Raw genomic sequence first — 27,399 nt, 5'->3', positions numbered from 1 at the left:
TGGTTTTTGTGGTCTCTGCTGACGTGGCGTACCCGTTTGAGTTGTATTACTCATGGGTCACATTTACCACAGTGGATGCTGTTTCTAGTGTTTTTCACTAGTATACGCCCGCTGATGCTCCTGCAGTGTACGCTCCATATCGGACGATAGAAATTCCGATTACTGTTTGGCAGCATGCCGTTTAGTTTAATGGCGCACTCCCACACGTTGTTACAGCGGTCAGACAAGGACCGTTGTCCATTCCAGGCGCTACTTAGCGCTACTTGGCCTGTGTTGGCTGCTTACACTCCGCATCCCCAGGCGGGTGTTTTGACAGCCGTCCAATTGCGACCCCTGTATGCTTCTTCGGTAGCAGTTATCAGGGGTCTGGTTCACTACATTACTCGCAATCTCCCGGGTGGGGTCCCGGCTGGGGCAGCGCATCCAGTTGGCGGTGGCGGACTCAAACTTAGTCCCGTCATGGTTAATGCGGTCATGGGCAAGCGTCCCCAGGATAAGAAAAATGCCTTTTTGGCTTGCCGAGAAATTTGACCAACTGGAGGAAGTGTTCCCGAATACTAGTCCTGTTGAGAAAACAGGATTCTCACCGTGAGTTTGCAGAAAGACTTAGTGCCTGACGTAACTGAGTGTACAACTTGGGGGGTGATTTTTGCAGCAGTCTACACTCGGTGCTTTGGCACCCCGTCAATTACTGTTTTGCCTACTGTGTTCAGGATGAGCACGGACCAGAGGCAGAAGTGGAGTTGGGAATGCGCCAAGTGGGAGTGTTTGATATGGTACGTGATCTCGTCCTTGCTAATGTAAAGGGGGATGCTGTAAGTTTCCAGGTCTCTAATGCTCTGCGCGTGGTGCCCGACGCCGACAAACCCCGTCAGTTGCCGAAAATTATTACGGAGGCTTATAAGACCGTGGGCCGTAATAGTTTAGGTGTGAAAACGTTCGCAAAGAAAGAAAAGCAACAGCAAGCTCAGCAAGGGTCATCTGATAAGGATGACCGCCCGAAAGTTCAGAAACAAAATTGGAGTAAGAACAAAAAACAGGGGAAGCAGCAGCAGCAGAAACAGGGTTCCTGTCCCGCTTCACCTACACCTGCCCTTCTTGAGCGTAAATATGATTTGCGCGACTGCAGTACTATTAAGTCGCCTGATAGGTTTCAGGTTCCTGAACAACGTTCTCCTCGCTCTTTGCAGGAAACTTCGGTAACAGCCACCGGTGGAGGAGGCGGTGGCAGAGGTCAAGGTGTCCAACAGGGCCGTGATCAGCCGCGTAAGACTGACGGAAAAGGCAAGAAGGACGAGTCACCGTGGCAGAGACCCCAGTTTCAAAAGAAGAAAGTTGCTGCTTTGACAGTGAGATATGCCACAGATAGTGAGAACGCAGCTTCGGAATCTGACATGGGCTCTGACCCTGCTGGACAGCGCGGCGAAGATTACCATCATTCGAGAGGCGCTGCGTCCACTACTGAAGGTGACAGCGACTGACATCTTTGTTGTTGTTGAAACAGCAGACACCAGAGTGGCTCACCCTGACAGACTTCATGAAATAGTCCTTGTGATTGAAGGCGACATTGAACGTACCATAAAAGGGGTATTTTGGGAAAATCTAACAACTACTTATGACATTTTGTTAGCGGAGGTCAACTGGCCCCCATAGTTTGTCTTGGCCGCTCCGCAAGGGGAGGAGTATATCCTCCCAGCTTTCGCGCACACAGTGCCAAAGGAGCAGGCACTGCAGTTTGCAGAAGATTAGGCCTAGGCGCTTGTGTTGTACCGTACTCATTGTGGATGGGACAAATGATCCCCTCGACACGAGATCCCTTTGCGATCGATGCCACAGTCACAACCCAAATACCCCATACGGCGTGAGGCCTAAAGCCTCTGTAGGCGAAATCCTTGAACAATTGGAATATCAAGGTGTAATTGAAACGTCTGTGTCTCCAATGAATAACCCGCTTTTTACTGTGACCAAGCCAGATGGCTTGTACCGTTTGGTTTTGGATAACCGCCACTTAAACTCACATTGGCGTACGTGTGCAGTGCAGAATACTCACAGCTCTGCTCTAGTGGATAGTCTTGTGCGTAAGAGTTTCAAAACCACACTTGACATTTCCAATGGCTTCTTTGCCCATAACTTGTACCCTTTTAGTAGTGAGTGGACAAGTTTTACCTGTGGCGGCAAACAACGCCAGTTTCTTCATTTACCCATGGGCTACAAGAACAGTCCAGGGGTTTTTGCTGCCCGTGTAGTCTCTCTGCTTGAAAGACTCGACGCAGATGCATGTTCATATGTAGATGACATTTATCTCACGGATGACGAGTTATGGCCGCATCTGTGCCGTGTTGACCGCATAATTTGCCGTTTTGGGTACTGTGGCTATAAATTTAACTTTGCGAAATCTCACATTGGAGAATACACAGAGTGGTTCCTGGGCTGCGAGCACAACAATGAAGGTAGAGGCTTGGCTCCTCACTTCTTGGAGAAATGCGTACTTTTGCGTGCTCCCACAACGCTGAAAAAGTTGCAGTCTTTACTGGGCTTTCTAAATTTTGGACGTACATACATTCCTGAATATGCCCAGCGTATCAAGCCGCTTTATGCATTGATACAACCTACTTTTTCCAAATCGTGCTGGCTGCCTGACCATTCAGCCGTCTTGCAATCTTTGCATATTTGACCTTCTTGAATCTAATTTCTTGTCGACTCGTGATAACCACACTAACCTGGTGATAAGAATCGTGCCTGGGCGGTGGTTTTCACGTACCTCACTTTTAATGAGGAAGACACAGTTCCTATTGCTTACAAGTCACACCTGTACACTGCGGCCGAGTTGCGGTTTTCCACTGTGGAAAAAGTTTTGACAGCAGTGCAAATGGGGATTCTTAAGGAACGTGCACTGTCACAGGGAAAACGCATTGTGGTTGTTACTCCGTATCCTGCCTTGGAGGCAGTGATGAAGGCCAGTGTACCAAATTCCAAGGCTTTGCACCCTCGGTGGATACAATGGGCTACATCCTTGACATCCCTGATGTAACGTTCATTTTTGATTCCTCTTTGCAGACTCAGGAGTTTTTGCAGTATGAGTTTGTTCATCCTGCTCTTCTGACTATGCGCCCACTGGAGGATTTTCGTTGTACCATTTACACTGATGGAAGTGCTCAAATGGCTACGGGTTCTAGACACGCCTTTTCCGCGGCCTGTGCAATTGTGGTTGGTACAATGGTGGATGGTGAATTCAAGTCCGATGTCGTGCATACACAGACATTAGGGAACTGTACCGCCCAATTAGCAGAACTATGTGCTCTGATGCTTGCATTGGAGTACGCGGACCCCAGTGTGACTACTCTTATTGTGAGTGATTCCTACTACTGTGTACAGTCTTTCAATGACAATCTACCCTTTTGGGCTCAAAATGATCATCGTGACTCCAAAGGTCGCACAATAAAACATAAAATGATGTGGGTTTGAGTGGTGGAACTTAAAGACCGTCTCCCACTCATTTTTGTAATTCATACTCTGGGTCATCAGCGCGTAGGAGTTCACGCTGTTGGCAACTGTCTCGCAGATGAAGCTGCAAAGACAGCAGTAGCAACATTTGCAGTGGTTACACGTTCCAAAAGTAAGATTGATGATGACATCTTGGCAGATATTGCCGCGACTGAGAAGGGAGGTAATTATCCTAAGGGTTTCCTTTCAAAGTACAATTATCACTTAAGTCCTGATAAAGTTACTTATGTGAGAATTAACAACGTTGGTGACAGACTGATTCCCAACGCGGACCGCAGACAGGCTTTGATTACAGCGGTCCATGCGGGGATAGCTTCGGCGCATGCCGGGGTGTCGGCTACTGTATCTCTCCTCCAGCAACGGTATTGGTGGCGGGGTTTGTACAAACAGACGCGTGATTTTGTCCTTCAATGTGGCATTTGTGAGTAAATTAAGCCTTCTTCTGCTGCACGCCGGCCCCAAACTCAGTTGTACACATCTAATAAGCCACTTCTGTGTTTATTTGGATCACTGCAGTCCTTTCTCCTCTAATACTGCATGTTAGACCTGTCTGCTTCTGAGAGTCCCCTCACACTATGATTTATTTTGTTCCCCCGTGCCTCCTAAAATTTGTCGCTTTTTCTTTGTCTACCAGGACCTTTTTGTGTGTTGTCCCATGGGGCTAGATGCTCTTTGATGCCCAGTTGCTCACCAAGTTCCTGGCACCTATGTACAAGGCGCCCGACGGAACCGGTGGCATAACCAACTGGGGTTGTCAACCCTAAAATGGTGGACACCATTGTCCCCTATGAGAGTGACTCCCATTGGAGCCCCTCTGACCTCTGACCCTTTCAAGGTTTTGGCGCACTTTGTGTAACCTGCAAACCTGACAGGAATCCCCTCAGGAGTTACAAGTACACAAAATGGCTGCCTTAGGAAGCCCAGTACGGTGGCTCCTAATGACCAAGAAGATACCTTGAAAGGGCCATGTCATTGATATAGCCAGGGAAGGTTCTAGAACCTTCTGGCTCGTGCTGGCATCTTAGGGCATGGGCTATAAAAGGCCCAGTCCCTGGCGGCCATGAGGAGAATGATCAAAGAACACCAGAAGAAGAGGACTTGACCCCAGATCGACACCTGCCCGGTTAACCCCCTGAGGCAGCTGATAGCGCAGGCAGAAGAGCAGCAGAGGTTGCTGGCGTGGACCCTGACTGGCGTTCCAGTCAGAAGCGTGAGCAGTGACCTCTAGCCTTCAGCGCCTGGTCAGCGAGTGCCCAATTGCCCCTCAGAGACTTTGGCCATAGTTAGAGCCTCCCCGCCCCCCAGTGGTGAGATCGCAACTGCAACTCTCAAAAGTGCCACCTTCAACTTAAGTGCCTCCTGGCGGGCGTTCGGACGTCTCCGAACCCACCGCCGTCGACGCGCTGTTTGTGGATAGAAGGTGAGGTGCTGCGCTGGGGCGGGGAAAGGCTGGCCTTCATTTGGGCGATATTACTGTCTCTGCCCTGCCCGAGTGACTTAGGAGCTGGTGTGTGGGCGGGAACCCCCCCCCGTGAGTGAGCTCGGAGGGAGGATCGCGGAGCCCCTGGAACCCCCCTTCGCCCTTGGGAGAAGTGCCATACTGACTGGAGCGCTTACCGGCGCCGCCGAAGTGAGGTGGGCCGTCTCTACCCCTGAAGTTGCCGCGTTGTTGTGGAACTGTGATGCGGTCTCATTTTGAACTGTGCGCGCAGGTGTTTTGGCCCCTCCGGCAGCCCGTTCGACGGTCCCAAGACTCGTGAACTGGAGCCGCCTTCGGAAACCCCGCCTGCGCTGACAGAAGCGCACAGACTCCTCCGGCAGCAGTAGCATTGAACCGGCCAGCCGCGGAGTGTAATTGCCGTAGTCATTTTATGCCTTTATCTTCCAGATATACGCGCAATGAGTTGTGAGTGCAACTAAGGGATTATCACGCGTATCTTGTGCCAGAGAGCCCGAACCCGTGAACACTTCAAAAACTGTACGAGCACGCATTCCGCATTGAATGACAAACGTAATGTGTTTACCCTGAAAGTGATTAATTGGTGGCAGCGATACCAGAATGACCCTGTGATATTTATGTGAAACGATCAGTATCTAACCTGCTAGGAAACTGTCCAGGCATTGCTGATATTTATTCCAGTCATTGCTGATATTTATTCCAGTCATTGCTGATATTTATTCCAGTCATTGCTGATATTTATTCCAGTCATTGCTGATATTTATTCTAATGTATTGAATCCTGATATTTATCCAGTATATTTATTAGAGTCCAACTATTTATTCCTGAGAAACCAGTACACAGCTAATCAAACCCATGTAAGAAATGTGAATGTGATTACCTAAGTGAACTTCCTTCAAACCCAGAGAACTTTTACATAAACGAAACGTATTTTTCTATAACAGTGGTGTGGTGTCCTTCTTTTTGTGTGGTGTGCAGGGAGTTATTATTTGGTCATAGCCGGCTAACACAACAGCCTTCTACCGCCTCGTCACTCAAGCCAAGCTACCCCCCTTTGTGCTGGGCTTGCCTATCGCAGGTCCAACACTGCGTATAAGTAAATTTTAGTAGCAGTTGACTCTTGCACGCACTTTGTGTGGTTGTGGCCTCAAAGAAGCACTGATGCCAGAACTGTCATAAGAGATTTGCGTGTCTTTGTGGGAATTTTTGCATGTGGCACCTTCCATTCGGACCAGGGTCCAGCGTTCGCCTCTAAGGCGTACAAGGATGCCATGGCTTCATAGGGGGTCCAGGTCAAATTTTCGTCTCCATACAGGCCTGAGGGTAATAGTGTTGTGGAGCGGATGAATCGTGACTTAAAGCAATCATTGACAGCGAAGGTGTTAGGTGCTGGCAGGGAATGGCTCACCCACTTGCATAGCGTACAACGTGCACTTAATAATCTCCCTAGAAGGTCTCTTGGTGGGCGGACCCCATACGAAATGCTCTTTCGAATCAAAATGTTTGATCCGGACCTTGACGGTCTAGACATGGAGGCGGGAGCCGCATCCTTCGACATAGATGAACATTCTAATGTTTTGCAGAATCTACAAAAGACCCGAGACAGTCTTGCAAAGGAACACTTGCCCTCCACGTCAGAAGCTGCATTGCAGATTCCGGTAGTCGGCTGGCTACCCCGAGTTGGAGAACTGGTCCGAGAGAAGATCGACAACAAAAAAGAATTTGGTCCTTCCTATCGAGCTCCAGTTGCCGTGCTTGGTGTGCAGGGTACAAGAACAGTCATTTTACCTACTCTTCCTTGGCGGAAGGGGAACAGGTACATTTCAATTAACCATGTCAAACCACACAGGGTGGCCGATGCTGTATAGTATGACGCCTGCGATTTCGTGTCCAGCGATGGTGCGACACTCTGTTTTGGCCCCGGATCTTGCCATCGGGCCGGATGTTGCTATTGAAATGAGTCCACTTGCGAATCCTATGTTGAATCTACCTGCTGGTGATCCTCTTAATGACACTGAATATACTTACCCGACTGATTTATCTATGCCTGATTTGGAGACCCGTCTGGCTAATCAATCCAGTTCTTCATTTGACACTGGCTCATCCACGTCAGGGACCCCTTCAAAAGTTTCAATTTTTGTTACCTGGTTTAAAAAACATTTTTTGATCCCGCCTTGAATTTACATTTGGCTGGTGCTGATAGCAATTTTTATGTTCATGTCCATAGGATTTGTGGTATATTTTTTCCGTTTTCAATGGGCACTATGTTGAAGAAAGAACATCAATTCGAGCAATTGATGGAACTTTGGCTCCCCACTCCTCTTCGCACATCATGAAGAGGGACCAGACATTTGTTAATATAACTGCTTGGCCTGGTTTCGATGGGATTGTATGGGATGCTGTAAAGTTCCAGATTCATGGTCCCACAGAGGTTATTAATGTTCCCAATGTACTCCGTGTTTCTATGGGAGATATGGTTAAACAAAATATTCGCTCTGATGATTGGGATGTAAAAGCGGTTGAAGCTTTATTTACTGATTTGAAATATTATGCTGCCTTTGGTGCTGAAGATTTATAATTAGAGTCCGCAAATTATGGTGATTTGTACTGTTACCAACATTTTGGCAATCACTTTCTGCATAAGACTGGCTCGTTCAGAAGCATAGTTAACTTCACACAGTGGGAACATTGTCCCGCACCAGCGGAAGGCAGCTCCAAAGCGTTTCTGAAAAAGTTTTCCTATTTCACGGATTTTGATCAATCCAACCCTAATGCATTTTATTTTAAATTGACTGGAGAGTCATTTTCCAAAGTTAGACTTGCCCACACCAAATTACTTCATACGAAGTCCTTTATTGACCAGTTGGCTTTTGGGGGATATGAACAGTGGAGATATACTATTGATCTTAAATCTGTTTGGGGTTCTAAGAGTTGGCAAGAACAAGGCACTGAGGCTTTGCATCGTGCCTGTCTCGTCCCAAACCATATGTTGTTTCTGAATGATACTATTTCACAGACCACATGCTTTGGATTGGCTACTTCTAAAAAATTAAATGCTCCTTCATTTCCCGATTTGGGTAAATTCCCTAATTGGAGTAATTGTACCAGTACACCCCTGAGTGAAATACAGGCACTGTTTAGTAATTCCTCTTTTAATGTTTCCAGCATTAATCCTGAAGGCTGGTTGCTATGGCAAAAAAGTGCAGATTCCTGCCAGCACCGCTTTCTAGGTCTGACCCCTGGCTATACGGAGGTTAGAGTTGATCCCCGTTTTCAGACTCACCATTCAGTTACCACCTATTCTGTAGGCAAATTGTGCCAGAGTTGGCTCAGACATTCATCCTTAGTGTCTGTTATATCGTATTTATCCAGACTCACTGAGACTGTTGATTTAAATGTTTTTGTGAAAGGCCCTGCGGGTGGCAGATCGAAAAGATGGATATATGCTGCTTACAATGAAGTTTGGAAACTGTCTCAAATTGAAGCTGCTTCTAGGCTTCGAGCTATAGATCAGGCCAATTTAGAAAAAGTGCTTGCTGTTGTGGATAATAGCATCGACACCCTTTCTTCCCGAATTTACACTTTAGATAATATTGCGTCATCTGTGGTTGATATTGTACAAGAAGATGTTGCAGAGTTATAACAAGGGCAAAATCAATTGCGTTCTGTTATGCAGTTTGCCTGGACATTGCAGACACTTAAGAATGGTCGCGTTCCATGGGATTACATTAACACAAGTTTGTTATTTCTTCCTTTTAATTTGACTTTGAAACAGCAATTTATGTCAGTGAAAGATGCCATGTTTTCCCTGTTGCATATTGAAAAATTAGAACCATTGCCTTTTTCAGTAGCAGAGGCGAATTCGGCTGTTTGGCTCATCCATGGGTTAATAACCTTACCTTTCATTTCAGACTATATTCGGTGTGATCCCTGCATTTTTTCATTCGATTTTTTCGAGTGCATTTGGAGGTTTTCCCTTGCTCCTGACTTTGGGCGCCGGCATTCTGCTTTTATTTTGTTTATTGCAAATTGGATGCATGATATGTGCCCCTCAACGTACAGTCCCGGCTGCTCCACCTGCGTGACCGGATGCTAGAATACTATGGTGCGCTGCCTTTGGCGACTCTAAGTGTGGCATATGGTTTTTCCTTCCGGTTCTCTTTCTTCTCTTGGTGCAGCCTGTTTTCCATTGCCTGGATTGTGATTTCAAATGGGCCCTGGATTTGTGTTTCTGCAACACGGTGTCTCCTGATCTGTATTTTAATCTAATATGGAGTCTCTTAGTTGCTCATGAAATAGACTGTTCTAGTTCCGGGATTATGGCCTGCGCAGCGGCACATGGGGTTCTAGGCAATTGGAACATTTGGACTGCGGCCAATGACTTTCAGGATCACAGTTATCTTGAAGTAAGCCAAAGCTGTCTTCTGATGGTGCTAGAGGCTTCGGCAATCGAGGAACATGTATGTTCTTTTCCTTTGCTTAATTGGATGGCTGAAATGTTCATGGATGACAACAACGACTTCTTGTTGGAAGCAGTTGCAACGTTTGATGCTTACACGTTGCTGGACTGAAGTATTAATTTTTTTGCTTCATAGACACATGCTGGACTCGTGAATATTTTTAATTTTGGTCTTGCTTTTTATTACATATCTGAGGTATTTTCACACACCATAGCATCGTGTGTTTGTATACACTGATTTCCCCCCAAAAAAGTTGGGCTTTTCAATCCTAAATTTCAATTTTGGCAGAAAAATTTCTGAACTTGGTTCTGTCTCACTCGAACTCTGCGTTCTATAATGTTTGCCTTGCTTGTTGTGTGTTCCCCGAACATGGGGGGGTGTAGTGTGGTTTATGGGCCTCTTTTTGCGTGCATGTTAAGTTAGCATGGCTTATTAGAAGTTTAACCGCCATTTTCCTTTTTGCTGCTTTTTGCACACAACACTGCTTAGCTGTTTTTGCTGAGGTAGCTTTCACAAAGGTCTATACATGAGAAAAGGGTTGTTTTTCGATATCTTTAGACATACATTGTGTCCCCAGTCTGCACAGTGAGTGCTGAGCCACCAAGGTTATCATAACGTGCAAGCATGTTTATCGGCGTGTCCGTGTAACACATTCTAGACACAACAATTTGGCAGCTGCAAGCCGAGTAGTATTCTGGCGCCTTTATCATAGCACACTTGCCAGAACTGGACACACTTGGAAAATTCCAGGCATGCAGAGAGACTAACCGATCCTGATGTAATTTATAATTACTGAGCGGACAGGTAAATGGGGTCCCCCTAAGAAAACTCCAGAGACCTTCTATAGTTTTATAATACATAGTTCCTAGATAGGGAGGGTGCTTTAAATAGGCGCTTTTATCACCTGTTTGCACTGTCATTGTAACATGATTCCTCCTTTTGTATGTTATGGAATTGTAACCATGCTGTCCGTATTATTCTTATCCATATGCATACTTATGTTGATTAAAATACTGCGCTTGAGATCACGTCGTTCAAATAAACATTTTAACCTTACTGTGTCTCTATTTTACTCCTGTTGTGGACTGGTATGAACGTATAACAAAAGAGTGTTCTCACTTCCCACCATTCCTGAGAAGGTCCTAAGTCGCATGTTCTAGGTTGTCTAATCATTGGTTTCTTTGCTATAGGACAAAGAGCTAATGTGACACTGATTGCTAGTCTGGTAGGGGATTTTGGTTACTGAGGTGAGTTTTGGCACACCCTAATTCACTGATGTCCTAAGTCTCTGTGCACAGTTCTGTGTTTGCGCAGAATCCCTGTTACACTATCCCTGATTGGAGCGGTCTCCCCATCTTCAAGATGGCGGGACTGAAAGATGTGCTGCACCTCACCTCCCCCACCTTAGGTGTGGAGTAGGCAGACTCCTACTATTCTCCCTAGGTTTTTCCGCCCAAAGTGGGGGTGTAAACTGGAGGCTGACATCTGGGAGGTCGCATTACAAAGGCGGCAGGCCTTTGGAGCCTTCCTCTCGAGCACTGTGCCCATCCTGGGGGAGGAGGTACAACACCTCCACCCAGGATGTGCTTTATCTCTCATCCCAGAGAGCAGAGGGTCTTGACCCAGGGGTTCAGAAACATGCCTGGTTTTGGCAGGCTGCCTAAAGTCAGTGTGAGACCACCCCAGGGTTTGTAGTATTTCAGGGGGCACCTCTGAGGTGCCCTCTGAGTACATATTTCAATAAATCCCACACTGGCATCGTGTGGGTTTATTGAGAGGGGTAGTTTGGTACCAAACACTCCTGGGTTTAGACAACCCATCACGGTGCTGAGAAACTAGACTGGTCGAGTTTCACACCTGTAGTGTAGTACACCCTGCCTTAGGGCTGTAGGGCCTGCTAGAGGGGTAACTTACATATACCTTCAGCAGTGCTAGTTGGATTGCATACAGGCAGTGTGTCATGTCGACTGTCGTTTTGTCTGCACCAGGCCAGGCATATTGCAGTGGCAGTCTGCACAGCCTAGGCGGGGGTCCCTAGGGGACCCTCTTCAGCACCCTTTTGACATGGTTAGCCTCCACTTTTTGCCTGGACATTGATGTGGTTTTGATTACAGTGTATGGTAGAGTATAGTGCGCATGGTCCCAGCCAATTAGGTTCCATCAAAAACAAGTCCCTAATGGTCCCTTCAGGTCCATAGTAAGTCCCTAGTAAATGGTACCTGGGTTACAAGGGCAAGGGGACTGATGAGGGTCCCCTAGGGATGCCTCACCTGGGCCATGCAGACTGTCACTGCAGAATGCCTGGCCTGATGCAGACAAAATGACATTGTCGACATGGCACACTACCTGTGAGTCATGCTAGCTAGCACTGCCTGAGAAATAGGTAAGTCACTCCTCTAGCAGGCCTTACAAGTCTTAAGGCAGGGTTATTGGGCGAAACTGCAGAGAACAGTTTTTTCAAATTCTCAGAGTTTAGCTATTATAAAAGAACAAAATTTAAGACGCTGATTACTGCTTTTAAGATCTGAGGGGCGTTAAAAAAGAAGATTGGATTGGGGAGACTCAATCATTATATTGAGTATACAAAAACCCCACATTTCCCGAAATCTTCTTTGAAGAGATCATGGCAGGATGGGATATTAAGGGTGTTCGAAAGGCTGGGGATCTAATCAACAATGAAGTGTTTCGCGAATTTAGCGATATACAGACGGAGTTTGGGCTGGAAAGAGGTAATTTTTTTAAATATTTACAACTGTGCAGTTTTTTCAGCAAAAAAACTGGGGGGGGGTAGTGGGTTTGTAAGCAATGTAATTATCGACACTATGAAAGGTCGGATTAAGGGGGCTATTAAGCTGATATACAGAGAATTGATAAGTCTAAAACAGGATGATTTAACTAAACATGAGGTTAAATGGACTGAGCGGGTGGGGGACGCTCCTGATTTACTTTCCAAATCTTTAGAGCTGGGTCAGTCGGTTTTATGCTCTGTTGATCTTCAGGCACAACACTTTAGAACTGTTTTTTCTTTATACTACACTTTGGCCAGAATAGCACAGTGGGGCGGGATATCAGGGACTACATGTCCCAGATGTGGGGGGCTGGAAGCAGATCTGGTGCATATGTTTGCATCTTGCCCTTGTCTTCAGGGGCTGTTGGACTCAATTATGGAATACTTAGACCGCTCACTCGGGGTAAAAACTAGATTAACCCCGGGAACTAATTATATTAGGAATGAGCAGCACGAGTCAGAATGAAATAGCCTATCAATTCCTTTTTGTGGCTATGGTGGTCTTAAGGATTAACATTGCCTCTGCTTGGTTAGACCCTCTCCCCCCTACCTTCCAGCAATGGTTGGTTCGCCTGCTTTCTACGTTTATACTGGAGAGAGCGATATAAGAAAGGAAGGGTAAGAAATCGCAGTCGTTGGGGTCGGCAGATCTGGGCTCCTCTAATTAAATGGAAGGAATCAGAATAATTAAAATTAACCAGGGAGGAAACTTAATTTGATGTTGGTATAAACTGGTCAAGGCAGTTTAAAAATGTCTGTTATATGTAACATGGTTTCTGACAATTGCTCAGACTGGATTCCCTGTATTTAATTGATGACTTTTTCTATACTGTTCAATTATTCGTTTGCTTTTTTGTGCATTTGTTGCTCTCTCAATAATTGCAAATCGGTGTATTTTTTTTCTTCTTTTGTTGTTATTTATCTGTGCTGATACCCTTGAAGGAAAATGTGAAAATCTTAATAAAGAAATTTAATTTTAAGGAAAAAGGCAGGGTGCACTCTATTCCCGGTGTGGGCAATTCTGCATGAGCAAATATGTCCCTACAATATTGGAGACTATTCCTTTATACTGTAAGTGCCAGTGACGCCATAGAGAATACATGGGCTGGAAACTCGGCAACTCGAGTTCCACAGAAATATGATGGCTTCACTGAACACAGGAGTGTTTGGTACCAAACTTATCCTTACAATAAACCAACACTGATTCCAGTGTGGGATTTACTGTGACATGTACTCAGAGGGCACCTCAGAGGTGTCCCCATAAAACCTATTGACCCTGGTGTGGGCACCGATAGGCTTTAGGCAGCCTGCCACACAGACATGTTTCTGGACTCCTGGAGGAGAGCCTCTGCTCTCTGGGACCAGAAACAATGCACATCCTGGGCAGGGGTGTCACGCTTCCTCCCCAGGATGGATCACTGCTCGAAGGGGAAGCTTCAAAGGTCTGCCGCCTTTGTAATGCAACCCCCAGCCTCTGCTGCTACCAGCAGTTAGCAGCCCCCGGTTTATACCCCCATGTTGAGTGGAAAAACCAGCTGGAAATCTAGAAAGGCTAGGTGGTGTGCCCACCTTTGCCAACTTCACCCCCCCAGGTGGAGGAGGCGATTTTAAGCCACTTTTCTGTCCCCTTCATCTTGAAGATGAGGGAACTCCTCCAATCAGGACTAGGTCCATGCCCCCTCCCATAGAAGGGTGGCCTAATAGTGGGTGTAGTCACCCCATGTATGGTACCCATTGGCCCTGCCTTGTAGTACCCTAAAACGCCCCATAAATTTAGTATTTAGGTGGCTCCCCCAAATCTAGAAACTAGTTGCCTGCGGCATAAGAAAAAGGAGGATGAAAAAGACGCCGTTCAATGAAGCCTGAAGACTACTACTGACTTGGTCGTAGCCCTAGTGACTGGTCTGCAGCTTCCAAGAAGACGACACCAGTCCTGTAGCCAGTGACTTCCAGAAACCTTAGAAAGTTTGCCTGAACTTTGAAAAAGACCAGAACTCCAGAGGACAGAGGTTCTCTCCCCAAGAATCCAACACAAAGGAACCCTGTGCCCTGTGAGTCCAGCCCACTCTTCACCCGACAGCATCAGTCCATAACCAGGAGGACCACCAATCCAGAACAGGATGCCCAGCAATCCTGACCTCAAGTCCAGCATTGGCTGGCCCCTCCTGGACTCCATGATGACGCCAGCAGCCTGAATCCAGAGGGCCCCCCCGGACTAAGACCAGCTCTAAAAATGAGATTCCGACTTCCAAAGGCACCTTTGCACCCTAAGCCCCTGGGCCTTGGTAAGCCGAATCAATGGTGCCCCTAAAACTCCCTACATCCTTACTTACCTCTGCTGTCATTGGTCTCCCTCCTGCAACCACCGGTCCGATGCTTGCAGCCTGTTTGTCAACAAAAAAAAGTCTCCAATGACCAGCATTGGGCGCCCAATGTCGAATTTGCACCATGCCACCCATGTGCAGCTGATGGTGTATGTTTGGTGCCGCTTTGAGCCCCCCTGTGCTTCCTTTAACCCCCAAAGCTTGGCCCCTCAACCGATTTACCTACCTGCAAGCAGTGTGGTCCTGAACTCCCCAGTCTAAACTGAAACACATTGCCTGATATCCGATTTCGACCTCTGCACCCAACAGCCCCTTTGCAGCTGGTGGTATAGTTTTGGTACTCACCTGACCCTTGCCCCTTACTGAACTTTGGTCCTGAAGACTGGAACTGTAAGTGTAACACCTACCCATATAACTGCATTATTGTTTTCCTCCATAGGATGACATTGCACTGCTCAGAAATTGTTCTGTCAACTTTTGAAAGTGAAAAGTATTTTTATTTTAAAACTTACCTTATTGCGAAGATCTTGGTCTTAAAATAAAGTACAAACAAAGCTTATTTTTCTAAAATTGGTGGGGATCTCCTTTTAGTGTTGTGTGTCCATTATTGGTCAATGATGTGCAATAAATGTCTAACACTCCTCTGTGTGAGGCCGAAGGCTGCTCACCCACACTACCACTAACAGAACACTTTGGGTTTTTCTTTGAGCCCTGTACACTTCTGGGGAACACTTGGACTACCTAGTGACATATCATATACAGAGCCAGCTTCCTACACTCAGCATAAGAGCAAACAAAAATATCTATATAAAAATTGCCATGGATGAAAAATAATCACCAGGTCCAAAGGTTTGGCACAAGCAGAATTTTCTTCCTAAAGAGGCTGAAACGGAGTATGCTACTGTTGGATGGTCGACAACAAACCCTTGAGTCGTTCATCCATGGAGTCAGAGGGATCAGATTTTTTAGGGCGTTGCAACCTGTCAAGGGCTAGAAATAAGGGATCAGTCCTTCACTGTTTTTTAGAAGCTCTAAAAAAAGTATGACACCCAACCTTCCGGAAGCCACACTATCTCTCCGAAGTGTAACACAGGATACAGGCAGCATTGCCCTTTAAAAGGTAGTGCCCTACAGACTCAGAGGAAAAACCAGAGGACACAAAAAACGTCCACACTGCCAGGCTCAAATTGTAGGACATTTCTTGCAAAGATAATGGTCTGAATCTGGTAAGACCAGAACTAGAGAACTGTGGGAACTGGTATGAAGGAAGCAGGGCCTGTTGGGCAGAGGCAGAGTGGGGCAGGGCATGGCAGAGCAGGACAAGGGCACAGTGGAGGCTGGCAGGGCAAGGACAGAGCGGGGCTTGGCGGGGCAAGAGCGTGGCAAGGGCAGAGTGGGGCAAGAGCGGGGCAAGGGCAGAGCGGGACAAGGGAGAGCGGGGCAAGGGCAGAGCGGGGCAAGGGCAGAGCGGGGCAAGGGCAGAGCGGGGCAAGGGCAGAGCGGGGCCTGACGGGGCAAGGGCAGAGCGGGAGAAGGGCAGAGTGGAGCCTGGCGAGGCAGAGAGAAGCATGGCAGGGCACAGGCAGAGTGGGGCAGAGATAGAGTGGGTCCCGGTGGGGCAAGGGCAGAGCGAGGCCTGGCAGACTGCAGCAGGAGTAAAATCCAACTCCAGTATCCAAATGAAGGCGTTGCAATGCACTTTTGAGAATACGAAGCCGCCCATCAACAGGCCAAATGGGGCCACCAATCTGTTTCAAGCAGCAACTGCTATTATTGGCCAGTTACCTAAATAAGTCCAAGATCTGCAGAACCAGAGCACATGATTAAATACTACCAATATTCTACAAAAAAAAACACCCTGAACCAGGCCACAAGCAAAGATTCCCTAATCTTAATTAAACCACTATCTCCCGTCACTGTGCCACAAAGTTTGTTAAAACTTATTTTTCTCACCCAGCTGTGGCCAGTCCAATCCTTTCCATGATGACCCTGCGAGCTTTGTCTGTCCACTCTTCATCTTCAGCCCATGGACCTACAGAAGTGGGAATACAGAGTCTGATTTCAGATAAAGTATATTTTTCTAATTTCTCATTTAACCATGTATTCGCCAACTGATCTACCAAAATGACTCCTATACCAATTCAACCTGCAGTACTGAAAGCTAGGGTGAAATATCAAATCTTCTTTACAGATTAAAATTTACTTTATAAACTGTAAATCCAGGCACTAGACTCCAGCCGGAGCAGAGTGGCTTCAGGTTAAATTGTTTCTAAACATTCACAAGGAGGTTTGTGCAGTCATTTTATTGAGGTCATCACAAACATTACTTCGGAATTGATCATTTGAAATCTTGACAGATAATTGGCAAGACCCACTGAATCTCAAGAAAACGGTGTCCACTGATGATGGAAAGTGGGCAATATGGCATTTACTGAGGTAGAATGCCCCATTGCTTTGTCCACTGACGTAGCAGGACTCTATGACGAGCAACAACTGGTGGTTTATCGATTTAGATTGTCCAGTTGTTTTCACTAGGACGTCCTTTGCCAAGATTTGTCTAGTAACCCGATGCACCTGCTGAAGTTTTGCATTCTCCCATCCAAATTAACAGCAGCCTTGATCATTTTTTTTTATGTGGTTACTGAGTGTGCAAGAGGCTAGCTGGAAATACTGGTAATTGGCTGATTTTAAAAACTTTACAAATAGGGAATTCCTAAAATAGATTTATTGTACTGCAACTTTCACCAATCCGTTTTGGAGTACGTAAAGTGGTAATCCTGTACTATTCTCTTATGAACTCGTACATGCCTTTGTGAATTAACTCCAAAACATCTAAAATTGCAACAAAGCGAGAATTTTCAGGAAATACTCATTTAAAATTAGTACAAATAGAAATAATTGTACCATATTTGCACTTTTACTAATAGTGAGCTGGATGTTTCAGAGCTGTGCCACAAAAGGCATGTAACGGTATTTCCCATGCTCATAAATGCGATTGTCAATCAGCCCCATAATCTGTGTCTAGGGATTTCTCATGTCCCTCATTCAATCCAAAATCGGAGATCGACTCAGTCTGATTTAACCTCCTCTTAACAACAGCTTTCTTTTTAATTATCCATGTGTCTCCCCTCCAATATCATGAAATTTTCCTCACTCTATCAAGCATCTTATAGCTTTTCAAAGGATTGTTTTACTGCTTTTCAGAATCACCATCAATGCAAGGTTAGGTATGTGATTTATCAGACACATCAAATCCTCAACTAAAAAAAACACAGTTTTTCTTGGTAACAGGACTAATTTTGTTTGGAAGAGTAACTTTGGGGGCAAGTACTTTTTTTAAGTGTGCCTGAAAGCAATTCTCACCGTGATCTATAGGATACACCTTAAGTCCATCAAGCTCAAATAGTCTTCCCTTGATAGGCACATAGCTGACAAAATGAAATGCCTCCATTGTTCGCACTGCACTAATGCCATTCTGCTTCTCTGGTAGATGGCGAGGCTCTGGCCTGCAAAGAACATAGATAGCAAAAGTTCATTGTAAATCCAACAAACAATGCATGGTAGTTACTGGTAGCACAAAGAATTTAGAACATACAATCATGCTGCTAGTATTACTCTCTGTCTAGGGCATGGCTTCAAACCTTCAAGATGTGCATATGTTCCATTATATCAACCAACCTCTCATTAGAAGAAATTGTACTTTCCTATTAACAGTGATTAGAAAAGTTAATCTATTGCACCGTCTGGCAGCTGAGAAAAACCAGAAGAAAATGAATGGGTGTAAAAGGAAGAGACATGTAATAGAATGGTAAGTCTTAACTTCTTTAAAAGGGACAGGTCAAGTGTAAGGCCTACTGGCCTTATATTCCATTGAATGGTTTGTAGTTTTTTTGTTGTTTTTTTAAGCTCATTAAGAAAGGAAATGTACCTTTTTATGTGCACTTGCCAGTGGTTTTGCTTTTATAAAACTACATTGCTAGCATTTGGGACTTCTAGGTAGTGTGAAGATGGAAAATAGACTAGCTACCAAAACAGCCTACACTAGATAAACTGTTTCCTTTAAAACATGGTAACATGAGAATATTTGACATTGGGAAAGTCTGTTGAAGGGTGCACACTAGCCAGGGCCAGTGGCATAAAATTAACAGAAACAAAGACATGCTATTCTCTGGCATAGAATGGCAAAATTAACTATTTTGACATTCAAATACTAAACCTGACATTAGGCAAGTCACCTGTAAAAGAACCTTGAAGCACCAAGGACCAGCTGCATAATGCTCAGGTATAACATGATTCAGGAGAAAAGGGGTGATCTTAGAGAGTCATTGTTTCAGTTAACTTGCCTACGACTACAGAGTAAGTATATGCAGACTATGTACCATGAGTCTTGCTAAGAAACGTCCCAAAACATTTTTTTCACATTTGACTAATTAATGAAACGCGGTAATGTTACCATATGAGAGATACATACACTACATATTCGAGTTACAGGGTATTTCTTGAGGACTTAAGGTAAGCAGGAGTCAAGGTCCTTAGAACCACCAGCAGTTTTGGATTACCTGTCCCTGTGTGTCTGGGTGCAGAGGAGCTGGTTGCAAGGGTAACCTCGAACGCTACCACTGAAGTTTATGGAGAAAACCTGTAAGCAGAAAAATGCTGCAAGTGGGGACACATGGCTCGTCTAATATGAAGATAAAGAAGGAGGACAAGACTCCTCAATAAAAAGCCCTGTTTCAGAAAAAGAACGTAGCCTCTTTGACTGCTAAATATGCAACAGACCGTGTGTGAGAAGTTGGCCTGGTATATGATGCTCACTAGTTCTAGTGATCACCTTGTACCATGCCAAGCAACCCTTATGATGATTGGTTGTAAAGTCAACCTTATAGACAAGCTATCCTAGGGGTAGCATGGACTAAGCAGTCTTAGGCTAAACTCTGTAAAGGCATGTGAAGCAAGCTGTTTTACCATACACAATCCCCTAGAATACCAAATGAAAGGACACCACACAGATATATATTGAAAATATATATAGATTTATTTCTACAAATATCCCCTATACTCTTTAAGAGCACAGAAGCAAATGCGTTAAAACAAAACACAGTTTAAATATACAAAGTTGCACGAATATGGATGAGCCCTAGGGGCCACCTAAACCATATACTAAAATAGTGGTATAAGAACCACTATGGGGAAAGGAAAGGGGCCTAGGGCATCGCTGGAGCTGTTCGGGACTAGCAGTGATGAAGTCGGGAAAGGCCCGCGGGACTCGGGTGCAGCGCTTAAAGCGCACACATGCACCAATGCAATGTCAATGGTGCGTAAAAGTTACAAAGTTAGTGTTTAAGGAACCTTCCGATGGACCTACAAGGACAAAACTTTAGACACAGGCACTAGAGGTGTATACCAGTGTGGGAACACCGGCGTTGCTGAGTTACCTCACCCACAGGAAGCGGGTGCACAGGTGCGAAGTAGTGTCGGGTTTCGTCACGCAGGTCGATGGTGCTTGGAGCCGAAGATGCTGCAGGCGGGTCGTCGAGGAGAGTTCCGGTGGATCCAAGGGTGGATGTGAAGAGGTGAAGACCTGAAAACAGAGGGGACCATGTTCAAAGTCACTAGCCAGTGACTACCATGGAACCAGGATGGAACCAGGCGATGTCGGGTGCAAACAGGTGAAGATTGTCTCTGCAGCCACGTGGACACGAAGAGGTCAAGGTCAGAGCGGGTGCTCCTTTTCAGGAGAGCAAGGGCCAGTCTGGAGCAACCAGACCAGCGGTGTAAGTCGTAGTTTTCGTCGCCAAGATGGCCGCTAGCCACGTGGCAAGTGGCCGGGATGGCGCGTCGAGTGGCAAAGTGCAAAAGGGCCCCACGCAGATCGTGGAGATGCTGGGGGGCTGATCTTCGGTGCAAATGCTGCTCGGTGTTGGGCTTCTCAAACCCCAAAGCACTGCGTCGAGGGTGCCTCGGGTGCTGCGCAGTCAGCTTCTCGGGGGTCTTCCAAGATGTCCGGTCCCACGTCTCTCGGTGCCTCCACGGGTCTCTTCTTTTCAGGGACTGTGGATCGGGCTCTGAGATGTCTGGGAGTCTGGGTCTTGTCAGGCTCTGGGCTTGGGCTCCGGCAGGAGGCGGCGGCAAAGCAGACGTCGAGTTGCTGGTTGGTGCCTGTATTCACAGGGTGGTCACTCCTTGGCCACAAGGGAGATTCTCTTCAGTCTTCTGTGCAGCAGAATGTCGAAGTCCAGTTTTCTTCTGTATTTCAAGTCGAGTTCAGGATGATCTGATGTGCATTGGCACTGCTCCCACCTATATTCCAAATCTGGTGGCTGGATTACCTGCTAGGTCCCTCCTATGGGTGGGACCCAGGAAGGGGGTGGTTACACCCCTTTGCTTTGTCCAGTTTGCCGCCAAGACTGGGGCTGGGGTGCCCCAGAACCGGTTTGACTGGAATCTGTCCAGTGACACCTTGTGTGCCCCAGGCAGTGTCTAGTTTCTTTCAACCCTCCCTGCTACAATCCACTATCTTCTGTCTGGGGTGGTGTGACACCTCCCTGTGACAGGAGATCCTCTGATCAAGCCTCCTCTGTCGAGTTTCGGTCAGCAGAAGGAGGTCAGACCTGTGTCTGTGGCAGCAGCATCCATTTTGTGATGCTGGGGCTCTGGTTAGGATTAACCGCATTTGCAGTAAGTAACATGTCTTCTCCCTCTAGAAGGGTGGAATGCTACCCCCGTTGCCAGAACTGGTGAGGGGAGAGTATTCCAAAGTGTATGACATCAAACACGACATGTTTTGATAAAGCCAAACCAAAGTTAGCATTAACCGCGAGGATTATAATGCACTTAAGAGTATATGGTATGGCGGTATCACTGGAACAGCAGTAAGGAAAAGGTTCCGAACACTGCAAACAGGCTCAGCTCATGCTAGAGAACCATCTCACATAAAACCAAGCACTCTGCCTCCAGGATTGTAAAGGCCTGCCATAGGAGTGACTGATAGGCATATATGTGTCCAGATATAGGTTTAGATATAGGTATACTATATCTAAGCAAGGGGTGATTACACCACCTTGCCCCAGCTGAGTGATCAGCCACTTGTGTCAATTTAAGAACCAGCCAGGGGTGGCAAAAGCTATGCTTCAGCCCCTGGTAGGCCTTGGATGCCCCTATGCCCTGGGCACCTATAGTGCACTGTACAGGGGCTGACAAGGAGTCCAGTGCCAATTTGGTTATGCACCTAGGGTGCATGGAGTCCATTTTAAGAGAGAGCAGATAGCCTGGGGCCCTGGTTAGCAGGATCCCAGGCCAACTAAGTCGAAAACCAGCTAAACACTAGGCAAAAAATCTGGGGTAACCATAGTCAGGTATCCACCTTCCTACACCGTGAGAACGCTCCTCCTGAATAGGAGTTGGGCAGTGACGCTCCTCAATGCCGTGGCAGAAGTCACCATAGTATGCCAGAATCTCCAGGAGTTTCTGGTAGTGGAAGCATTAAGGGCACCATTAAATCAATAGTCTGGGAAAATGTTACTTTGTCCTCTCTGCAGAGGTCGATTGGCCCCCAATATTTGTATTGCTCACTCCCTCTCCCCTCACAAGGAGAGGCTATGGTTCTTCCTTCCTTCCTTCCTTTTCTGCCCTTGTCCCGGATGAGGTCAAACAAGCTTATTCCGCCGAATAGGCCCTTGCATTGACCACTGCACTTTTTCACAATCATGTTGGCTTCCCCTTATCGTATCATACCTACATGGTTCACCCCACAGATAAATGAACCATGTGTCTCTCAAATGAATAATCCTCTTTCTCCTGTTTTAAAACCGGATTATTCCTATTGTATTGTCTAACATTATAGACATCTAAACAATCATACACGCACATTTGCAGTGCAAAATATACACAGTACTGCATTCATCAACAATGTAGTCTGTAAAAAATATAAAACATTGGATAGTTCCAATGGTTTTTTTCAGTCACAATTTGGCTCCTGAGAGCTGAGACTAGACTGCTTTTAGCAACATGAACTGTGTCCATTTGTCATGATATTGACCCTAATGCCCTGTCCTACGCAGATGATATCTACTTAACAGAAGCTTAATTAAATCCCCACTTGGCCAGAGTAGATCAGAAAACACTGGGATTTTCTGAACTTAGCTACAAGTTCAACTTTAAAAAGGCTAAAATAGCTTTCTAAGTGTCGTCCTAGGGTATGAACTTACGCATGAGGGGAAGAGACTTGCTCCTCATTTGTTTTGAGAAATATGCGCTATTGCAAACTCCAAACACTCTCAAAAAGTTGCAGTCCCTGCTAGGATTTCAAAATGTTGGCAGGACATGCATACCTGAATATGCACAACACATCAAACCCCTCTATGCATTAATATGCCCTGATTTTTCCGCTGCATGCTGGAAATTGGAACAGCCAGATACCCCTAGATTTTTACAATCTGATTTACTTGAAACATGCCACTTGCATACATGTGTCAATACACAAACTTGGTCATCCGTATTTTACCAGGAGCAACTAGATTTACATAAATCACCTTTAACGAAGGTGAAATAGTGCCTATAGCACATATATATTCAGGAGCAGAAATGCCTTTTGCTTCCACTAAACTAATAGTGACTGCTGTGCAGATGGCTATCCTTAACCCCTTCCATGCTCATGACGAGCTCAGCTCGTCATGCAGCACAGTGCTCGTGTGCTTATGACGAGCTGAGCTCGTCATGACCACACACGTTTTTATTGCTGTCCAGCACAGCATGGGAAACTCTCAAGCAGCGATGAGGCTAGAGGAAGGCCACTTGCTCAAGGTAAACGTATTATTGTCGTTACTCCTGTGCCAGCCTTAGTGGCGTCAACAAATCTAGCATCCACAAAGCTAAGGCCCTCCATCCCAGATGGATACAATGGGCTACATCCTTAAAAGATGCTGATGTGGACTTCGTCTTTGACAATTCTTTGCCGACACAAGAATGCCTACAGTATGAGCATGTTTACCCTTTGCCATCTACTGTTCTGTCTCTTGATTAGTATACATATAGTATTTACACCAACAGTTCAGCCCAACCTGCTATTGGTTCTAAGCAGCAATATTCATTAACATGCACCATTGTTTTTGGTGTTATGTTGGATAGCATTTTCCAACCTCAAACAACTCACACGCAGTCTTTAGGAGACTGCACTGCGCAGTTGGCTGAACTAAAGGATAGGATAGGATAAGGATTTATAAAGCGCACTAATACCTGTAGTTGCCAAGGCACTGGATGGTCAAGGAGAGAAAGAAGAACACAGAACTGCCGACTATGTTGAGAAAAGCCACGTCTTCAGTACCTTTCTTAACACCGGGAGCGAATCCGCATGAGAGATAGAGGGGGCAGGCTATTTGAAAGTTTTGCAGCCGCCACAGAGAAGGAACGTCCGCCCCTTTTGACCTTGCAGAATTTCAGAGAGATCCATTTTCTCTGGCAGGAGGATCTCAAGGTCCTCCAGGAGTGTACCATTGAAACATGGTTTTCAGCTGCTGCGAGCTTTTGCTGTGCAAGGCCTTATAGACCCTGCTCAGGACTTTAAAAGAGATGCGCTTCTTGATAGGGAGCCAATGCAGAGTTGGAGCCCCTCCCGCGCTGACTGATGCTTAGAGATATTAAGGATCAGCCGGGCTGCAGCGTTCTGGATGACCTGAAGTCTGTTCAGGGAGGCCATGCTGATATTAAGGTAAAAAGCATTGCTGTAGTCAAGCCGGGAAGTGACTAGTGCGATGATGGTGGGCCTGTGAAGTTCTGCTGGAATATACGGGAGCACCTTTGAGGGTTTTCAGAATATAGGGGCAGGTGCTCACCGTACGACTGACCTGAGAATCAAAGGTCAGACCCTCGTGAAAAATGACCCCCAGGTTTTTAACGGTCCTAGCCGAAACATACCCTAGATCTGACCTTCTCTACGACCCCTATAGAGATGCTGGCTCCTATCCAGGTGCTTTGGTCTGACCATAGGCTGGTGAAATTTTATTTCTCGGAAGTTAGGAAGCCTTCCGGTGCCCCCCGGCAGACTTCCGTGGGATTCAGGGCACTTCACCGGATTACTCCGGAACTGTTGGCACAGGCTTGTGTGGACCACCCCTGTGTGTTAACGGGGAACTTAGAGGAGGATGTGGAGCGATTGCAGGTCTGGCTATCAGAAAGACTTAATGATCTTGCTCCTCTGAGACCCCTCCGCAAACCTGGAAAAGGTGCATCTGCCCCTTGGTTTACGGAAGCATTGGCGGCCTCACGGCGGCAATGCAAGGTAGCGGAAAGAGCATGGCGCGTGAAATACGACGCGACGGCGAAACTCGCCTACAGGTCTGTGGCGAAAGCTTATCATCGGAACATCCTCGCGGAGAAGAAGGCTTATTTCGCGAGAAAAATTGAAGCTGCCTCCAATTCCTGTAAGGAGCTGTTCGCCATTGTGCGGGAGTTTACAACGTCTCGCGCAGCACCAACCCAGACCTCCCCTCCTGCGCCTTGGGTCAGGGCGATTGCGGACTTTTTTACCTCTAAGATCCAGCGGATCCAGGACTCCTTCCATGTGCTGGAGCCTGTGATGCCAGGTTGGGCGGAGGATGCCGCTGTTACCCGACCTAACGCGGGTGTGGCCCTGGCAGCTTTCCCTCCTCTCTCGCTGACCGCTTCACTTGACCTGATGGCTGGGCTTAAATCAGGTTCCCCCCGGGACGCCTGCCCCGCAAAATTTCTGCCTAAAATGGCAGCTGTCATTAATCCACTCGTGAACCCCCTGTTGAACTGCTCTCTTGCACAGGGTGTGGTTCCCCAGTCCTGGAAGCAGGCAATGATTATTCCCCTGCTAAAAAAGCCTGGCCTGGATGGGGAGGTGTTGGCGAATTATAGACCTATTTCGCTTCTGCCGGCTTTTGCGAAGGTCATTGAAAAGCATGTCCATAAGGTGCTTGCCAATTACCTGGAGTCCCATGACCTACTGCACCCCACCCAGTCGGGTTTTCGCGCCAATCTTAGCACCGAAACAGCTCTCCTGGAAGTCTCGGAGGCGATAAAGGAGGTGCTGGATTCGGGCGGGAGAGCGATGCTGGTGATGTTAGATCTGTCGGCGGCCTTTGACACCGTCCCTCGTGAGGGTCTTCTTGCAAGACTCTCAGAGATTGGTCTCCGAGGGACGGTGCTCCAGTGGTTTCGATCATTCCTGGCAGGCCGTCGACAAACGGTCTGGGCTTCTGCTTGCTCCGCCGAGATGTCGCCATTGGGGGTCGGAGTTCCTCAGGGCTCTGTCCTGAGCCCAACTTTATTTAACATCTTCATGACCCCTCTGGCGGCACTGGCGGAGTCTTTCGGGGCCCAGATCGTTTCTTACGCCGATGACACCCAGCTCCTCTTCACCTGTGAGAGGGGTGCGGACTTCGATGGAGGTAGGATCCAGGGTTGCCTTGAGGCTGTGTTTCAATGGTTCCATCATAACAGCCTCAAGTGCAACTCGGATAAATCCGAGGTCCTCTTTTTTGGGTGCAGTTCGGATCCGGACTGGAAAGTGTGGTGGCCTGAGAACATGTTTCCACCAGAAAGTTCGTCCCAGGTAGCTAAAAACCTTGGGATTAAGATCGACAATGGCCTCACACTACGCTCACAGGTAATCGGTCTCACTGGCACCTGCTTTGGCCTACTTCGGATGCTACGCAAGTTCCTTCCCCTGCTATCGGAGGAACATAGGAAGATCACGGTGCAGGCGATTATTGGCTCGAGAATTGACTATTCCAACGTCCTCTATCTCGGCCTGCCAGAATACCTGCTCCAACGGCTACAGGTTGTCCAGAATTCGGCAGCACGTGCCATCTTTGGACTTTCTCGCCGTGCTAGAGCCTCGGGCCTCCTGGAGGCTCTGCACTGGCTCCCTGTCCGGAAGCGGATAATTTTTAAGACTCTCACCCTGGCACACAAAGCCTTGCACGCCTCCGGAGCAAAATACCTTCAGAAAAGGTTGACTTTTTACCTTCCTGCCAGGTCGCTCAGGTCTGAAACCCTGTCTCTTGCGGCGGTTCCTCGTGTGAAGAGAGCTCGCATCGGTGGCCGCTCTTTTAAACTACTAGCGCCACAGTTGTGGAATAAACTGCCTGTGTCCCTGCGCAGCATTCCTAATTTGTTGGCCTTTAGGAAAGGGCTCAAAACCTGGCTTTTTACTTCTTAGTTCTGGCCCCTATTAGGTTTTTTCTTTTTCTGGTTTTTCTTTTATTTACTTTCCCTGTTGTGTTATGAGATTAGTGTGCAATTCAAAGCGTCGGGACACTCCTTCGAGTAGCCGCACGCTATATATAACCCTTGTATAACATAACATAACATAACATAACGGGGAAGAGGGGACCACATTCTGCCGGCCATTAGGCGTTCAACCAGATTGAGTTCTACGGTCCAAAAACTAGGACCTCAGTTTTCTCAGCATTGATCTTACGGGAGTTGTTCTGCATCCAGCCAATAGTGCTAGCCAAGCAGAGGTCAACTTTTTCTGCGACCAGTTGCAAATCATTGGGAATGGAAACAATGATCTGTGTGTCATCCGCATAGGCGATCACCTGGAACCCAAAAGATTTTATCAGCTTAGCCAGAGGGGTCACATACAGATTAAAGATGATGGGGCTCAGAGATGAGCCCTGCGGAACCTCACAGGGTAGGCTGAAGGCCTTAGATCTGAAACCCCCGCAGCTGACTATGTTCGTTCTCCCTGTCAGAAAGCAGTGGAGAATCTGCAAGGCCTTTCCAGAGAGTCTCCTCTCCCGCAGTAGTTGGACCATAAGTGTAGGGGAAACGGTGTTGAAGGCATCCGACAGATTGAGCATAATCAGCACTGCCCAGCCTCCCCTGTCTACCTGC

The 27,399-nt window shown here is 46.9% G+C and overlaps 1 protein-coding gene across 1 annotated transcript in view; it reads right to left on the bottom strand.

The window, feature by feature from the left end:
* The window catches only part of BAP1 (BRCA1 associated deubiquitinase 1), a 178,729-nt gene that overhangs the window by 87,904 nt on the left and 63,426 nt on the right, over positions 1 to 27,399 (bottom strand). The window contains exons 7-8 of the mRNA XM_078661169.1: positions 17,899 to 18,041; positions 16,489 to 16,567 (exon numbers count right to left, since the gene is read on the bottom strand). Of these exons, the coding sequence (XP_078517295.1) occupies positions 16,489 to 16,567; positions 17,899 to 18,041 (222 nt within the window). The remainder of the gene's footprint in view (positions 1 to 16,488; positions 16,568 to 17,898; positions 18,042 to 27,399) is intronic.

This window comes from Lissotriton helveticus, chromosome 9 (assembly GCF_964261635.1).
Source record: "Lissotriton helveticus chromosome 9, aLisHel1.1, whole genome shotgun sequence".
NCBI classification, from domain to species: Eukaryota; Metazoa; Chordata; class Amphibia; order Caudata; family Salamandridae; genus Lissotriton; species Lissotriton helveticus.
The sequence above is the reverse complement of the archived record's forward strand: the minus strand, read 5'-3'. Positions and strand labels throughout refer to the sequence as shown.